This window comes from Pholis gunnellus, assembly GCF_910591455.1.
Source record: "Pholis gunnellus genome assembly, chromosome: 2".
In the NCBI taxonomy this organism is placed as follows: Eukaryota; Metazoa; Chordata; class Actinopteri; order Perciformes; family Pholidae; genus Pholis; species Pholis gunnellus.
Window position 1 is genome coordinate 5760037 of NC_136536.1, and position 17444 is coordinate 5777480.

Here is a 17444-nt window from a genome sequence, read left to right on the forward strand (position 1 = left end):
ACAACCAATCACAGCCGGCAGATATCTTTTCTATCTTCTGTAAATATCAGACTATATGAAGAAGTTATTAATCATGTTAGTGCGGGGCTACCAAGAGCTTTACCATCTGTCCCACAGACTATTTTACTTGCGTCACCAACATCTGGTTGAAAGGTCGGCCAAAATGTCCGACAAATCAGGCAGTAAAGCTACTGTGACTGATTTACAGGGCTGGAAATGCATTTGTTTTGACTTTGTTTAGTTTAGTTATTGCAACTCAATCATCATCATCGCAGCACACAGGTTTTGGTTGCTTAGTAACAGCGGGCGCGGCTGGAGCACAACCTCCCAAACAGCTCGAATGAAAGGATGAAAGCGGCACGGACGGCGTTTTTGGACGCAACAGCCTTCTAAGAATTCTTTAGAAAGAAAACTCAGTTTCTGTTCAAACTGAAGTTTAATATCTCAGAAGAATCCTGTCAACGTGAATCTTGTTTTTAATTTGAAGCAATCAGGTTGAAGGTTTAAACTAATATTGTATCTAGCTCCCGTTTTTGGCACCGCTGTTCATCACACTGGTGTATTATTAAACACCACCTCAGGAAATATATTAGCAGTGAAGATGCAGAAAAATAAATGGGTACCATTTGAAATTCTGTGACAGGAGATGACAACATGCTCGGCTTTCTGTGTGTGCCATCAATTGGAAAAGCCTACCCCTCGAGGCAATCCCTCCTTTGTTTTCCACATAATATGGGAGGGCTTTATTTATTGTTTTAAAGAAGTGATCCTGTCAATTCAGTTGAGCGCTGAATATATATTCGTGTCACATACAGCCTGAAATAGTTTCTTATCAGGCTCTTTTTTTATTCTTTTGATCTTTTCACAAAGAACAGTCAGTTGGGGTATTCCTCTTTCCTTATTCATCAAGCACTTTGCAATGAAACAATGAAAAGATTAACAATGCAATGCATCAAAGACCGTCTTCAAAGGGAGAGCATTTTCCAGTTTTCTGGAGCTGTGCGGTGACGTAGATAACAAAGGGAAGTCGAAGTCGGAGAGAAATAAAGGCCTTAAACCTCTCCAGGGGGAACACCTCTCCGCCGCCACTACGTTCTGGCCGGATGCAATTTCCTGAACGCCGCAATGCTCTTCAAAGAGAAGAGAAATTGCTCCATCACAGTTCGAGAGCCAGGAGGAGGAGGACAGTTTAGGAAACAGTCTTGGACTTGTGAGCTACATAAATTAACTACCGGATAAATTATACATCCCCCTGAAAGTAGACAAAAAACACGGAAAGGTCAATAAGATGCTTGAGTGGGTGTTAGGACTACACACACACACACACACACACACACACACACACACACACACACACACACACACAGACACACACACACACACACACAGACACACACTATCAACAACTATTTACATGCTTAATGTGTGTGCATTTCATATTCCTTTGCTGAAATGAATTATTGAGGCAGAACTAAGCAAATGTTTGTGAGCATGTGCTCAGAACCAGAAGGCTGTCTCCAATCCAATCAGGGAAAAGTCATGATGTAATGGTTGGGGGTTTAGGAAAAGAGCACTCTGCTCGGCCAACAACTACTGCATCATTAAAGTGCCACAGAACCACAATCGTCACCTCTCAGTGCAAGCGACTGTTCTGTTTGAGGGGGGATTTAATATTTTAACTTCCTATTCTGAGGACAACAAACTCATTCAAGGCCATGTCATGTTTCAGGGTTCAAAGGTGGTCTTCACATCATTCTAATAAATCTTTTCAGACATTTTAACTTGCTATAGGAAGGAACGACTCGTTAACGACGGCTCCGTTCCCGGTCAGAGAGCCAGCAAACCCAGTACCAGGACCTCGAACCTGAAGCAGCTAAATAGAGCTCAGCCATCGTTCATTTTATTATTTACACCTGTGTTTCTCCTACCTGTCAAAATGTCTGCTGTGACAAAAGTCTATCTTTAGATTTATGTGGGCCCCAAGGAACCGAAAATAACAGTGAAACTTTACCATAGATGGATAGCTGCTCGAGCTAACTAAAGGTTGTAACGTTTGCATTTATAAAGTTCAGAATGTCACAAGCAATGACAAACGAACAAAATGAATCGCACAAGAGCCCAAAGTCACAGAAAGTGGATCAGCAGCATTTCCATACAATTTAAATTATTGTTATGATATATATACTAAAAGAAATAGCTGACAAATAGTGAACGCCACCCTTTTGAATACTATGCACTGGTCTGACTACCGATTTTCGACACCATCGCTCTCTTTGCAGCGGTTTTAAAATCGGTGTAACGCTAAAAATAAAATGTGACTGACTTTTCCTCCCCAGAGGGGAAATTAACTTGTTACAGCAGTAAAAAAAAAACTGTCACAAGGTGGAAGTCATGCACTAGAGGAAGGAACACATGCAGCCACGGCAGACAGGGAAATTCAATGGTTCAATGACAAAAGTGAGGGTTTATTATAGAGGCTTCGTGGTGAGGGTAGCAAGTCAAAACACTGAGGACCTACTGGCAAACCAGAACGAGGCAGGGAAAAGGTGCAGGCAGGCAGACATGAGCAACACGGACAACTGGTAACTGACTGAAGGAACGGAGCTGAGATATGTACTGCAGGGCTGATAAGGGAAAGTGGGAACAGGTGTGTAGATGGGCGTAAAGTCTGAGGGCATCTGGTTGATTGGTGGAGAAATGGCAACGAAGAAAATCCTATTTTCATGAAGGCTATTCTGTCATAATGTTGTAGTGAGGTGTTGATTCAACTTTATGATCATTTTGGAGGAAGTAGTTTGTACAAAGGTTGAACTGTGTTGTACTGATGAGTCATATAGTCATTTAGTAAATAAATGCATTATGTAGTAAATGACTCTTCTCTGCATAGAGGTGGAAATTACAAATCACTTGCTGACTTAAACGCCTTTTTACGCCTTTAGTTCAGTTTAGAGATTAAAAGTCAGTGACTTTGCAGTTTGGTCTCTTTATTTTTCTAAGCTAAATAATCGCATCCATTCAACGGTAATTCAGTATACGCGCGGCAGGAAGTGAACACATCACAGTGACATACATACGTCCAGTTTCGTACAAGTGCAGGACCATCTATATGTGAAAACCAGTGAAACAACCATGATGTGTTAACTGTCCCAGTCGTTTGAAAAGCTTCAAATGAGGAAGCAGTCAACTGAATCACAGCTGAGCTGACAGCGAGGCTCTCAGTCACCGGGGAGTGGAGCCTCACTGCTAAATGCTACGGATTCGTTCAGTGACAACAATGATTCAGAATACTCACTTCACTTTGAAGAATAGCTCGTACCGTACATGCACTGAACACCTCAGCTCTGCCGGGCTGATTGAGTTAGAACTGTGACTCATTAAGAGTCATACTGATGTTTGAATCATTCTTATGTAAGTTAACACGAGGCTGTGACTCGACTGAGCAGCTTTTCTTCAGGATGAAACAACAAAGCCAAAGACATTGAATCGAAGTTATAGAGCGTACAGATTGTAAAACCCTTCAGAGGTAAAATTGTGATTTTGATAAATAAAAAGAACTTGACATGAAGTTGAGACACAACATAAGCGTGAAAAACTAAATGATAAATTAAGCAAACACAAAACACTGAACAAAGGTGAGTGTAAACCGATAAGGTCTTGAGCTGCATTTTAAAAACTATTTGCAGTGTCCAGTTTATGAGCCACCTTTAGTCTTTAGACAATGCAGAGCTCTAAGAATGACTACAAAAGTACAGAAGTCAATTCTAAATTCAAAGAGGAGCTGTTGTGAAGAAATCCGAATCCATCAGAGTTGCTACTTGCTACTCGAGTCATCTAATAACTGGGTTGATCCAGACTAATATCACTACTTCAAACTGCATAAAGGCTTCCAGTAGTTTTCCTATCGCTGGGTTCGTGAGAACATATATAAAATTGCCCATAAGCAGAAAACATCACCTCAAAGCTACTTCAGTGCAGCTGCTAGGGTAAGAGGCAGCGTATTGAGCTCCTCTTTGGTGTCATTGTGTATGATTGTGTGTATTAATGTTCCTCCACCCAAAAATATATTGATCTTCTGAGACATCTCTGCTGGTTAAATCAAGGTATTTGGCGCTGTAATATATATATAAGACGATCTACAACCAGAGATGTCCAGCGAAGATAAGCATGAATCTTATTGGGGAAAGATAAAATACTATTAAACTTAATCCAATCTATTCAGTGAGGCGGCTGCGTGGAATGATCAATGTTCAGCTCCAAATTAAAAACCATGTCTGATGCCAGTGACCATTGGCAGCGGTGTCTGGGTGCGACGGCAGCAACAGCGAGCTTTTTATGGCAGAGACATTACAGCCTCTACTTTTTGCTGCAGAGTAAACTTACATGAGCATCCGTCACATATATATATCCGTGGACATATATAATGTCAGTGGACTCTTTGACCAGCTTCACTGCATCACTCCACACCTCCTCTCAACTAGGGTTTCATTTCAAACGGACATTGCTGCACAAGAACACCTTTGCTTTGTGAGTAAAAACTGATAGTAAAAAGATGAAAAGGTAGAAGTAAACATTTACCCAGAGCTGTGGGGATTCAAAAAAATAAATAAAAAGCCCAAAAGGATGTTTGATCATGAATTTTAACAAGGACATGTCGGCACAGATTGAAAACGTACTTTACAGGCAGACTGATAAACACACCCTGATGTTGTCATCATAAAACAAGAAAGAGACGATTCAATCACAGAGGTGTATTCCAGACTTTGTTTGACACCTGCTCTGGGAATAAAAGACGAACATGTTCACCCAACGACATGTACTGTGAGGTATTTACACCAGAGAAGGCTTTGATTGAAACCAAGAGCATCCACAGACAAAAATCACAGCAGGCTTCCCCAGTTCCAAAAACTAACCTAGAAGAAATGTCTTTTCCTTCCGTTGGCTCAGAGGTTTGCTGGGGTTTCATCATTCTTTAAATAGATAGTCCTATGATTTATACAGTGAGTGTTGTCTGCACGCTACTATTCAAACAAAGAATATGTTAAAGGAAAAGAAGGCTTGTGATATTCTGTGTTTTTCTTATTGTAAAATAATAATAATGAATAGACCAAAACCAACGTGTTGAACAACGTGTTAATCTGCCTCACAATACTTTACTATTAAGAGTCCCGTCTGTGACTCTTAATCCCCAAATCCTTTTTTGAAGACGAAAATCTTTCTTTTTTTTAAAGCAATCATTTCCTAAAACACAGGCACATTGTAATTCTTAGCAAACGTTACTTAAACAGGATTAAATGGGGCATTTGTTGTGGAATATTTTCAGCGGCGGATTTGGTGCCCAAGTAGGCATTTCAGTGAATGTTTATTGATGTGAGAAATCGGCATAATTGGTGTCTATTTTGACTTAAGTTCTTATTTGGTCTGTAAAAAGCTGTAATTACGAAAATAATAATTGGTGAACTATAAATAATATTTCATTTTTTGGTTTCAACTGACAATGTCTGACTTGCTTTATCTTGGTATATACAAACAGAACAGCATGGCGCATCCTCCCAAATACTGAATGTACGGGGACAAACTTCTAAAACGGCTTTAATTAACTAGTAATCAACCAACTACGGACGTCTCACCTGATGTTACTGAGTTCAGCAACAAATGTGCTGAGTGGACGAGTGACGTTTGGAGGCCTGCGTCTATTTATGTGCTGCATTCTTGTCTAGAAAGGAGCAAAATATACGTACTGGTGGGTCAAACAGTTGGCTTGTCACGGCTAGCTAGCTAGTATACCAAGTGCTCTGTTTTCAACTCTTTTTTTGTGTGTAAAATGCAATACATCTTGTTACACGATTCAATAGCACTTTGATAACCAGTATGTTCATACAGAAGCTATATTGACATGAATTCATTATATTTATGTGCAGTGCTAAACTAAACTATCTACCCATCAGACTGTTACATGGGCTTGTTAAAAAAGAAATGTGTTGTATCAGCGTTTTTCCATCTTTACAGGTCTGTGACGTGTTTCTTACTCTGAGCAACGACAGCTCTCAAATGTCAGTAAAACTGTTGCTATGGGAAACACCATCCAGAAACCAGAAGCTTGGACGATGTTTACACAAATATGTCAAAGAAGAGGCTCTATCCTTTTTGGATAATGGGAAAAATGTGCACAATAGTGTCATTACAGTTTTCCTTTCACAGAAGGTTTGAACAATTCAAATGTTGGTTTGACTTAATAACCGGAACAAGAGGAACGTGCGAGATCAGGCTTGGGCCACACAGACAACACTTGTTACTGTAACAGGATGAATTCATTGTTGGTTTTGGTCTTTAACAGGATTTGTTGGCAAATACTAAACTCTTCCTTTCAATCGAGATTGGATCAAATCGTCTTGGGAGACAACTTACCACTGTGAAGTCCTCCGCTCTGCACTCAGTGCCGTGGAAGTGGCAGGCCAGCAGCATGTCGTTGATGTCGTGGCCGGTTCGGTCGTAGAATTCCCGCATGTTGAAGGGTCGCGGCTTGAAATTATGAAAATCGGCTTTAACCTTTAGGCTCTCCAGGACACTCTCCTCCACAAGATGTATGTCCCTGATCTCATACCTGGAATAAACCGACAGACAGAAAGAAAAGTCAAAGAAGTATTTCATACATTTTAAGTGCAGATTTTATGAAGGTAGGTTTGGATGGAGGAACGGGACTTCACAGTGAATGATCACTGACGATAAAGTAGACTTCATATATTTGCACACTTCAGGAAGGTTTATGAGTCTTCATCTCAACCATTCGCCCTCTGAACCAAAGCTAAAAATAATAGAGACCATAATGAATCACAAGAGACAGACAACTGAGGAAAGATATATAGCTGGTTTTCTGGGGCAATTTCTGGCTCTGAACCGATGGCACTACCAGAGTGTAACGCTTTATCGTACAGTAGATAATACAGACGGTACAGACAAGAACTGAACGGGCCCATAAAGACAGTCGTCCATTCACTGTCGATGACGGAACTTCAGGCCACACTTCAACTCCAATCTCACTTAACTGGATTCAAACTTGGAGAAAAATGTGTTTGTGTTTATTATCTCAAATCTCAAATCTCATATCTCAAAGAAATATCTCAACAACAACGTGACGGATTGACATCAGGTTTGGTAAAGACGTTCATGGTCCCCAGATGATGAATCCTAGAAACTCTTCTGATATTTCCTCTAGCAAGTCAAAGATTTTACTTATTGTGAGAAATATCTTAACATCTATGATGGAATACAACAACATTTCGTACAGACATTCATTTTTCCCAGATGATGTTTTCTGATTACGTTCATGATTTTTTTACTTTACCTCTAATGCCAGTATGATTGGATCGCTTCTCTTGAAATTTGGTACAGACACTCATGTCCCTCTCAGGGTGAATTTTAATCACTTTGGTGATCCCCTAATTTTTCTTCTCTAGTGCAAGAATCAGATCCAAAAGTTTTTTGTCCAATACTTTGGTTCATGACCTAATAATAACTAATGGTATTCCAATTAGCCTCCATATTCAATCTACATGTATATATGACATTGTAATATTGAGTTGTTAGGGTTGTATTTCCTGGTCTTACAGTAACAGTGATACAATGTTCTGAACGTATTAGCTCGTCCAATGAAATAAAGAATGAATGTTCTCATGTTTCATCATATATGTATTACTAATAATACGTTGAGTTCTCAAAGGTTTTCTTGCACGGTAACAGCTAAGCCCCAGATATCACCACATTATTGCTAGTTTGGTATTCAGTTACACTTCTGTGATTTTTCATTTTGTCTGCATTACTAGCCCTAGTCTTTTTGAAAACTGCATTAGGAATAAAAGGCCTGCGAGTAACTGAGTGGGGAGCCAGACAACCCACATCAAAACCCAGCATTTTCAGTGGCACTAAGAAATTTCCTTTCATTTAATGGAGCTCACAGAAATCTGACCACGCTGCCTCGTATCCGAAAAAGAGCAGAATCGCTGTAAATGCACCCAGCGTCTATACCATCGCTGTGATCCCCCCATTGCGCTATTATTAAAAATGTCACCATCTTAATGGACTGGAGTGTTTTGTTTTTTTCACAACACTGCCTCAAATGAAATGTTCTCATATGAATATAGCCACTCTTGTGTGGATATTGTCTTTCATTGATCTGTTGTGTGACTGACTATTACTGCACCTAATACGTTTTTAAGGATTACATTAATACAAACGAGATTCTCTCGTATTTAAGGAAGAGCTTGTAATGTATGATGTATTAGGTACTAACTGGAATCTTTCAAACATCAAATCAATAATAAATAACCTCATTCAAGTTTAGAAATTAGCTCAGGGATTCTTTTTGTGACATTAAGATTGAATTAGGCCTCACTAGGGCAGAGCAGTCGAGTGTTTTTGTTTGATTGAAAGAGAACTAAATTCAGGAGAGCCACTCGCTCCCCCACTCGTTGTGGAAAAACCCGCCAAGAAGGCACTTATGAGTTCAAATCCCATGAGAACGAGCCGCCGGGATCGGCGAAGGCTCACACTTCAGGATGTGTGCAGCTTAAATATCATGCCACAAGACATTTCCCAGACCAATGACTCCAAACATGCAGTGGGTGGAGAACAGTCTTAAATGGATTTCATGCCACAAGCACTTTCATTTCTGGCCGGGGGTATAACAGCTAAGTGTGCCGTTGCATCACCTCTATGCCTTGCCAAGGGAGGCAGGATAATGAGCACTAAACCTACTTCAGAGTGTAAGAGTAGAGATGAGTACATGGAGAAGGAAACTCAGCCACAGTTATGCTTCGGTCTCAAACTCTGCAAAGTCTTTCATGTGACTGCTGCCTGGAAATGCGATATTATGAGATGTATTCATTAAAAAATTGTAAAAAAAAGTCCAGATGGCAAGTGTTGATCATCAGTACACCAGCGTCACAGGAAAAAAAAGAGCTAATTTTAGTGTTCATTCTGGGATCTTCATTAAAGATTTAGGATAGAAGTTGGCTGCATATCCACATAAAAGTGAAGCCATCAGAGGCCTTCAGTGCTGTGTGCTGAGCCCTCGCCTTGATCTCTTTAACTGACAGCCTGTCAGAGGTTCAAATCATCGGAGCCTTTCCCTTTTTTTGAGTTATTGATCACTCAGATGACAGACACTGGTCACTAAACGTGGCAAATAACACTATCCTGCTGTTTTGTTTCATTTTTGGATGCTCTTGTTGACATTTGGAGCAATATTACAACACCACATAGAGCAAAATGTTTCAAACAACTTTCAAAGCCACTCTCTCTATGAGATCTTTCCTCTTTCTCTGCTCCTTGGACAGCCATGTGCAACCATCTTCATCCACGTAAACTATCCAGAGAAGTTACAGTTTTTTTGACTGCACAGAAACAAAGTGGATTTACTGTGAAGTAGTGGAGTTGTCTTTGGCTCTGTTAAAGTCACAGAAACATGACGATTTAAATGCGTAACTGACAAAGATACCCAGAGCATCTGTCATTTCACTTGTAATCAAAGGAAGCTGACTCTCTGCTTCTTTTCCTCATGTGCATATGTTGCCAGCTCCAGCATCCAGAGCCCTCAGCTGCACCGACAAGACGGCTGCCGTTCTCCGATTATAACGCCTCAGTAAATTCAAGCCTGACAAGCTCTGAGTGACTCAACAAGATAGAAACTATTAGAGCTTGACACACAATTGCCAGTGGATGAAGTATTCAGATCGTTTACCTAAAGCTTGGGAAGGTAACATTGGAGAAACCAACACGAGTACGCTGGTTCTGCCGAGTGAAGCCAATATCAGAGGTATCTTAAAACTTGCATTCCCTCTACTGAACAGCAGGGGGCGACTCCTCTGGTTTCAAAAAGAAGTCTGATTGTATAAAAGTCTATGAGAAGATTACCTTACTTCTCACTTGATTTATTACCTCAGTAAACATTGTAAATGTGGGTGTATGGTCAATCACTAGTTTAAAAGTATTCTTCAATACAGCATGATGTTCATTTAGTAAATTATGGTCCATTTAGAGTAAAAAAGACCATGATTTACTAACAATGTCAACAAGTATAACAAAAGATGTTTTGTTTTTTTAAATGACCATTCTCCAATCCTTTTGGGTAAAAGTAGAAATACAAAACTGTGAAAATACTCCTTTACAAGTAAAAGTCCTGCATTGGAAATATAACTTTAATGTATTCAAGGATTATTAGTAAAATGTACCTAAATAAAGAAAATGCAGAAAAGTGGCCCCTGTGAGTGTTATTACTTATGCAGTTATGTGTAAGCAGCATTTTACTGTTGTAGCTGGTCGACAATTTTGCATTAACAGATACATTAGCAGTATTTAACAAGAACATTGTAGGTTTTGTGTCTAAATCTTAATATGCAAAGTACCTCGTATAGCTGTCAAATACATCTGATAGTGGTGAAAAAAGTTCAATATTTCCTTCTGAACTGTAGTGGAGTAGAAGTGGCAAAATAGAAACACAGTAAATGTACCTGAAGTTTGAACTTAAGTACAGTACTTGAATAAAGTTACATTCCACTACTGATATTTGCAATATGAAACTAATTTATGTATTCACAAGAACAGGGGGAAAGGGTGGAGGGTTGAAGAAATGATTTGATATTAAGGGAAAACAACATACAGATAATAAAGAATACACAGTAGAATGCAGTAGAAACTTTTGAAGTGGTCGTACCTCTGGTTGAGCAGGGACAGCAGCTCCCCTGCGTGGTACAGGTCATTGCGCGTGACCCGGCTGAACCGAAACGCGTTCAGGTTGCAAAAGGTGACCGCGGGGAACGTCAAGATCGGGGTCGTGACCTCATCCAGTTTGGTGACGTGCGGGTACTCGAGGTAGAAGTGGATCCGGTCCACGCACACGAACAGCAAGAAGGTCAGAGACCCCAAGAAGAACACGACCCACAGGCAGCGTTTGACGCAGAACCGCTCGTACGTAAAAATGTGAGAGATCCCGTGCAGAGTCGAGCTGTGCGCAAAAACTTCGATGGGTGGAGGTTGATTTGTGTCCATTTCTTCGGTTTCCACTTTAAGATCCATCGTCACCGTGCAACAAGCTCGATCTGAATGCCAGAGTCACAAAAACAGCTTCAAAACACTCGCTGAGAGAAACCGAGCCGATATTCATTCACCTGTGGCATAGGGCTGTCATTATCCATCCGAACATGTGCGAGCGTGAAGATAACCACTCTTGGACTTGGCGCGGTTTGGTCGCCATCCCTCACGTAGACAGATGGAGAAACATTATGATCATCCGCCACTCTTTTATGAAAAACAAAAGTCAGACGGGCGGGAATTGCGAGCAGAAGTGATGCATTTCACGAGAGCAGGGCGATTGAAAATCACGCACAACCCAAATGTCAACAGGAAGATCTACCACTGCTGCGCTACTGTGATGGTTTGCAGGTTTCTCACTGGGGTGCAGTAAAGCAAAGAAAGAAAAAGAGGATTGACAAAGTGTTTCATCAGCCTGCGAATTCGCTGGTCGAGTCCAGTGAAGCACGCATCATTGCTGCACGCCAACAAGAGGAGACCCGGAGACCGAAAAGAGAAAGAATCCTTTTTGACACTCCGGCTCATTTATTAAGAGTTCTTCTGTCGCTGCCCTTTGCGCGTGTCCTTTCAAATCCGCAGATTCTCAGGTCAAGTCGGGAGATCTTCTCCACTCCTGAATTAGGAAAAAAGAAAAAACGTGTTTGGGAGTCAAGACGGTTGGTTATTCTGGTCGGTGGAGAGTCGTGAGCTTTTTTTTTTTCCTCCGCTCGTGTTTGTGTCTGCCTGCCTGGCAGCAGCGGCAGTGGACGGGAGAGAAGAGAGGAGGGGAGAGGAGGGTGGACTGACGCGCTGCTGTTCACCTGCGAGTTACTGTAGTTTCACAGCTTAACCGCAGCCCGAGTAACAACAGAGAGAGAGAGAGAGAGAAAGAGAGAGAAAGGGGGAGACAGAGAGAGAGAGAGAGAGAGAGAGAGAGAGAGGGAGCACCAGGTGGAAGGAATTTGAGCAATAGGTGCATTATAGGGGAACAATTGCAATTTAGTATCAGGCTTCCATAAAATTAGGGGTGTCATGAGAGATGGATTAAAAGGGAAAAAGTGCAAAATCGAAACTGCAGAGGCCCCAAATATCCTGAGGCAAGCTCATAATGTCTTTCAGCAAAAGGGCATTAGGCCACTGGCCTCAGTTCTTCAGTGCAATCTCTCATTCAGCATTCCGTTCACCTGTCTTTCTGAAGATGAAAGAAAAATGAAGCGTGTACTCGAAGTTGCATCGCAGGAGACATTGGTTTAACAGGCTGCTCCTGTCAGGACAACGAGACTGAACATTGGGTGTAAAATTGGTGCAGTGTCCCTTTAACCACATACAGCCGGAGTGACCACTATACCCGGCCACTGAGACTGGCGGACCCGGACAAATCTGGCAACTCAGAGTAAACAGACTGTGTCAACGTATGCCAACAGGGAGAGATGGAGGGAGAGCAACACTTCCCTGCAGCCAATAAAGTAGAAAGACATGAAATAAAACTCAAATACCAAGGATTCAACACACTCACAGACCAAAATATAATCCAGTATTTAGACAGAGGTAAAAAAACAACTAAATCAAATGTGGTCAAATAAATGACAAATCAATTTAGTTTATTTCACAATAGTATACCATGTGGAACAGTAATGTTGTTATGTCAATGTGTGTTGTGCAATTAATGTATCTGTCATGACTTTGCTTACATTCTGTATTCATTCAATTCAGACTTGAAATAGAGAAAGTAATGTAAAAGGAAAGGTTCCACCCAAACCTACAGAAGTTCAAAGAGGTGCGAGTATGTGAACAGCTACTCTCCAAGACAAAGCCATCATCAGGCACCACAAAGGAAAATCATTTTTAGATTGGACCATGAATAAGCAATGACATTTAGTCCCCGGCTGGATACTGGCGTGAAAAATGGATCTGACTGTGCAACACGGCTGAATCAAGCTTTGTTAATATAACAAAATATTTATTACATGTCATGAAAGATGCATCACCCACCTTAAATGTGTCAGGATGAAATAAAAGAGTCTTATCTTTGATATTAAAGGTCCTACTACATTTGCAACTGTGCCCTGGAGCAGTTCTTATCTAATCGTGTCTAAAGATCCAGTTCAAACAGCTGTAACTAATGCAGAGATATTTATTTAATTCAAAATATTAATGAAGCTTAAGCAAACCAAAGGTATACGGTATTTGAGATGTGACTGTGAGCAAGTCATTTACTCAAGTTCTGTATTTATACATGTAGTAAGTGATCTGTATACGTCCTCAACCACGGCTGTGGAGTAACAAACTGTTGCAATAATACTGCAGAAGCCAAAAGACACTTTTTGTTACCGAATCCAAATACGAGTTTGAAGTTTAAGTATTCAACAGCGGTCCTTACCCACGTTTGAAGCTCGCACTTAGTATGGATCCCCACTGCTCTTTGTTTAGAGCCAAATGCCAAACATGAACTTTAAAAAAAAGTAAATAACTAAGGTCAGACTTCTTCTGGGAATGTGGCGGTTTTCAGCAACCTGGAAGCACTTTAGACCCTTATAGTATGTTGAGAAATATAACGGTAAAACCTGACAGGTTTACAGGTCCATATCATTTATCCAATACGGTTTCCTGGAAGGAATGATGTGATGTGGTTATTCTGCCACCAGCAGTTTGTTTCAGTTGAACAATCTGTTGTTGTTTTTTAGTCTTGTGTACTTTATGTTTTTGAGCTAGAGTTTAGCAGTCTGGAGTCTAGAGAAACAGAACAGAAGTAGAACGGACATTCCCTTTCAAATCATCGTAGCAGAATTGCCGTTGCGACCGGTGTAGCGGGTATAAACCGTATAAACTAAACCGACTTAGAGTGGATACCTTGACATTTGTATTTTGTCGCAGCAAAAGGCAAATTGCGGATTAGTTTGCTAATTCCACTCTGCTTTAATGCTAAGCTGGTTACAGAAAATGAGCTGAACAATGGGCTGGTGGCCGGCGGCAGTGCTGGGTCTAAAGCTTCCCTCCGGCTCACTCACCACCGCTCCTGAGAAGGACTAGCTACCTAGCTAACTCGCCAGCCACACGTCTCCAATGCTTCTTCCCAGCGAGCTGGGATAACAGTCTAGGGCCCCACTGACGGACAACAAACGCCATTTTCTTTTGCACTAGTCAAATGACCGCGGAAAACTGTTCCATGTCCATGCTACTCCTATTGTATTTAAGTCTTTTTGTTGATAAATGAGCTTCAAGTTTTCAGAATTGTCTATACAATGGAGAGAAACTTGAGTACAGCATGTTTTCCAGGAATGTCGCCGCAGACACCCAGTTTGTAAAACTGCAAATATTGCAAAACTTTCATCAGTCGGCGATAGTCTCAATCACCATTGTGTTACCTCCTTCAGTGACGGTGACTTAACAGACATTTATTTGAATGACAATCTTCGAGCTTGCCGCTTTAAGTTTGTTCTAGCTCTTTACTGAAGACTATTATGGTTTAAGTCATTGTAAGTAAGAATGACACCTGGACCCAGCTTCTCAAATGTGAGAATGTGTTACTTTATTGTTGCCTTGTCAAGAAAATAAACGGCAGACTAATACCGTTAGTTGCAGCTCTAACGTTACTACTGAGTGATATATCAAAAATTCCCTGTATTTTTTTTTAAGGCTGCATTGTTCCATCAAATTATAGCTGTCTTGTGAATCTCATTTGATTCACATTTTCCCATAATTCAGTCAAATAAAGTAAAGGTCAGTTGGTGTATCAGAGGTTTACTTACTGAGAAGCAAACGTTGAGCCTTCCTTCATGCTGTCCTTGGTGCTGATGTGTCTCATTATTGTGTGTGGCGGGTCTGTGTTGTTCCTCTCCAGGCCTGCAGGGGGCGACAGAGCGCGCTGCTGCTATATTTTAAGAACCAGATGAAGAAGAACACACGTGAGCAGCTCCAGCGGCTGCACTGAAAAACATGGCGATACCCGTGAGAGCAGCCCGTCTATGCCGACTGGCAGGACAAACTGTCCCCTCTTTGTCAGTCACACACAGGCCAAGGAAATGCTACTTGTCCACCTCGACGGGGAACAGTGAGTGAATGTTTCGTAAAAGATAATAAGAAAAATAGTTTGTTAGCTTCTGAGCTGCAGCTCAGAGGTCAGTGTCCCAGCATGCAAAGCACTACAGCAAATAACTGTTTGTTATTGTTCGGGACTGTTCCTGGACTGTTCCTGTTATAAATAACAACAACAAGCTCTATAAATGGGTTGTAAAGAAGTAAACGTCAACACGTCTTCTTGGCAAAACAAATTAGCAACAAAAAGTTGAGGAAGTCGAGGAAACGTTGAGCAAGTTTCCTCTGGTGGATACATTGTTTTAAACAGACCCATAACTTTGTCTTCACTAACATGAACACGACTTAGTTGAGTAGTTTACAGTGGCGTGGACCAAAATGGTGGTGCAACGACTACTTCGGATAGATGCCAAACCAGAACATTTCCACTATTATACACATTTCCTACAGTCCAACATAGGCGATAATCCGATTAGTTAGGCACATAACGTTGCATGTTCTCCCTAATTTAGCTTTTTCTACTGCCTAATTCCTCACCTGTCTATGGCTCAATTTTGGGTAACGTTCAGTAAACTAGCTTTATGTAATCATTTATTATTAATATAATTATGTATTAATTTTTACCTGCGACTTGGTAAATGTCGAGCCTTAATCTCACACTTTCTCTTCAAACGGCAGATATTCAAATTTATGCTAGTTAACGCTAGTCCACCTCGATAATAACAATACAATTGCAGAGGGCAATCTTTGGGCATGCGCACTGGTGATTTCACATGCACTGATCTTTTTAATTGTAGAATAATGATGAATAACACTTTAACAGGATTTGAGTAAATTGTCTCAAAATGATTGTGCTATCAAAATGATAATTAGCATTGTGCTAACAAGCAAAGACATATCAAATTACCCAGAATGCTTTGTTGGAAAATACATATTGCTGGTTTTTATAGCCAATATGGTTTCTCTCTCTATCAGAGGAAAATAAGTTAAGTAAATTCAAAATGTCAAAGAGGTTTATTAAACTCTTTTCCGCCCAGTTTGGGAACCATTGGTTTACATGATTTTATGGGGGACTTTACAGCGTATTCCACATAACCTTAATGTCGCCAGTTTGATTCCAACTGGTCACCTTTGTTGCATGTCATACCTCTCCCTCCCCTTGTTTCCTGTCTGCATCGTCACTGTCAACTGTTCAGTAAAGCAAAAAATACCCCAAATATTCTCATAATTCTTCGAAACACAGAAAATCTCAAGCATAGAGCCAGATTTAGATGCTAATGACACGATCAGTGAGGCTTCCATTAAATGTCCAACTGAAAGTCATTGCGAACATCTTCATAATTCTTATTCTCCGTAGATCTCCAGTTCAGGCTCGATGAGCGGACGGCTCACAGCAGTCTGGACCTCTTCAAGAAAAACACTGCCGTCATCTACCGCATGCTGGGTCTGGACCCCACCCACGTGCCAAGCAACCCAGAGCGCTTCCGAGACTGGGCCGTCGTGTTTGGCGATGAGAAGATCAGCGGCGGGCGCCACTACTGGGAGGTGACGGTGAAAAAGTCTCAAGAGTTTCGTCTGGGTGTGGCCGAGGCGCTGATGTCCAGAGAGGACTGTGTGGGCACCAACAGCTCCTCCTGGGTATTTGGCTATGCCCAGCGCAAGTGGTTTGCTATGACCAGCAACAAGATAGTCCCCGTGGCGCTGGTGGGCAAGCCAGAACGTATAGGCATCCTGCTCGACTACGAAGCGGGCCTTCTGGAGCTGATGGATGTCGAAAAACACACAATCATTTACAGCATCAGGGCCAAGTTCAAGAATACCCTCTGCCCCGCATTTGGACTTTGGGACGGGGAGCTGCTCACACACTCTGGTCTGGAGGAGCCCGAAGGCCTGAAGTGAAGCAGGATGAACTGTGATGGTGATGAGATTGAGCTTGGTAACGTTTATCTCAACGGTGCTGATAAGAAAGCTATGTAGCTAATTACAGGTGGTGGGTCATTTTCGGTCCAGTTGGTTCATAATTATGACTCTTAAAAATGCAAGTTCATACTTTGTGTACGTCATCTAGCCTCATGTAATCACATCACATAAGCTGTATTTGTGTGTACCTCATGTATTACCTCTCAGTTATTTTTGAGAGGAAGATTTAACTGTGACGTTTGTTCTGGCATTACACAGTTACAAAGCTTTTTCAGTCTCATGCTCATACTGTATATTGTTTAATAAAATAACTTCACTGAAACTGCTTTTACGTTTGTCTTTTATTTACACCAGAATGATACATATTTACAGAGACAGACTAAAGTACAGTTTAGGAATCATTTCACCGAGTTTAAATGAAATAA

General features: G+C 41.1%; 2 protein-coding genes across 2 annotated transcripts in view; one reads left to right on the forward strand and one right to left on the reverse strand.

Moving 5' to 3' along the window:
* Positions 1–11070, reverse strand: part of LOC306706016 (acid-sensing ion channel 1-like) — a gene marked incomplete at both ends in the record, with an annotated part of 38693 nt that extends 27623 nt beyond the window's left edge. Inside the window, 2 exons of the mRNA XM_079172928.1 lie at positions 6406–6601; positions 10709–11070. Of these exons, the coding sequence (XP_079029054.1) occupies positions 6406–6601; positions 10709–11070 (558 nt within the window). The remainder of the gene's footprint in view (positions 1–6405; positions 6602–10708) is intronic.
* A 3912-nt stretch (positions 11071–14982) lies between these two features.
* On the forward strand, positions 14983–17335 carry spryd4 (SPRY domain containing 4). Its single transcript, XM_079172957.1, has 2 exons — positions 14983–15115; positions 16457–17335. Exons 1-2 carry the CDS (start codon positions 15001–15003, stop codon positions 16996–16998), a joined length of 657 nt encoding a protein of 218 aa, XP_079029083.1. The 5' UTR covers positions 14983–15000; the 3' UTR covers positions 16999–17335.
* Positions 17336–17444: the final 109 nt, after the last annotated feature.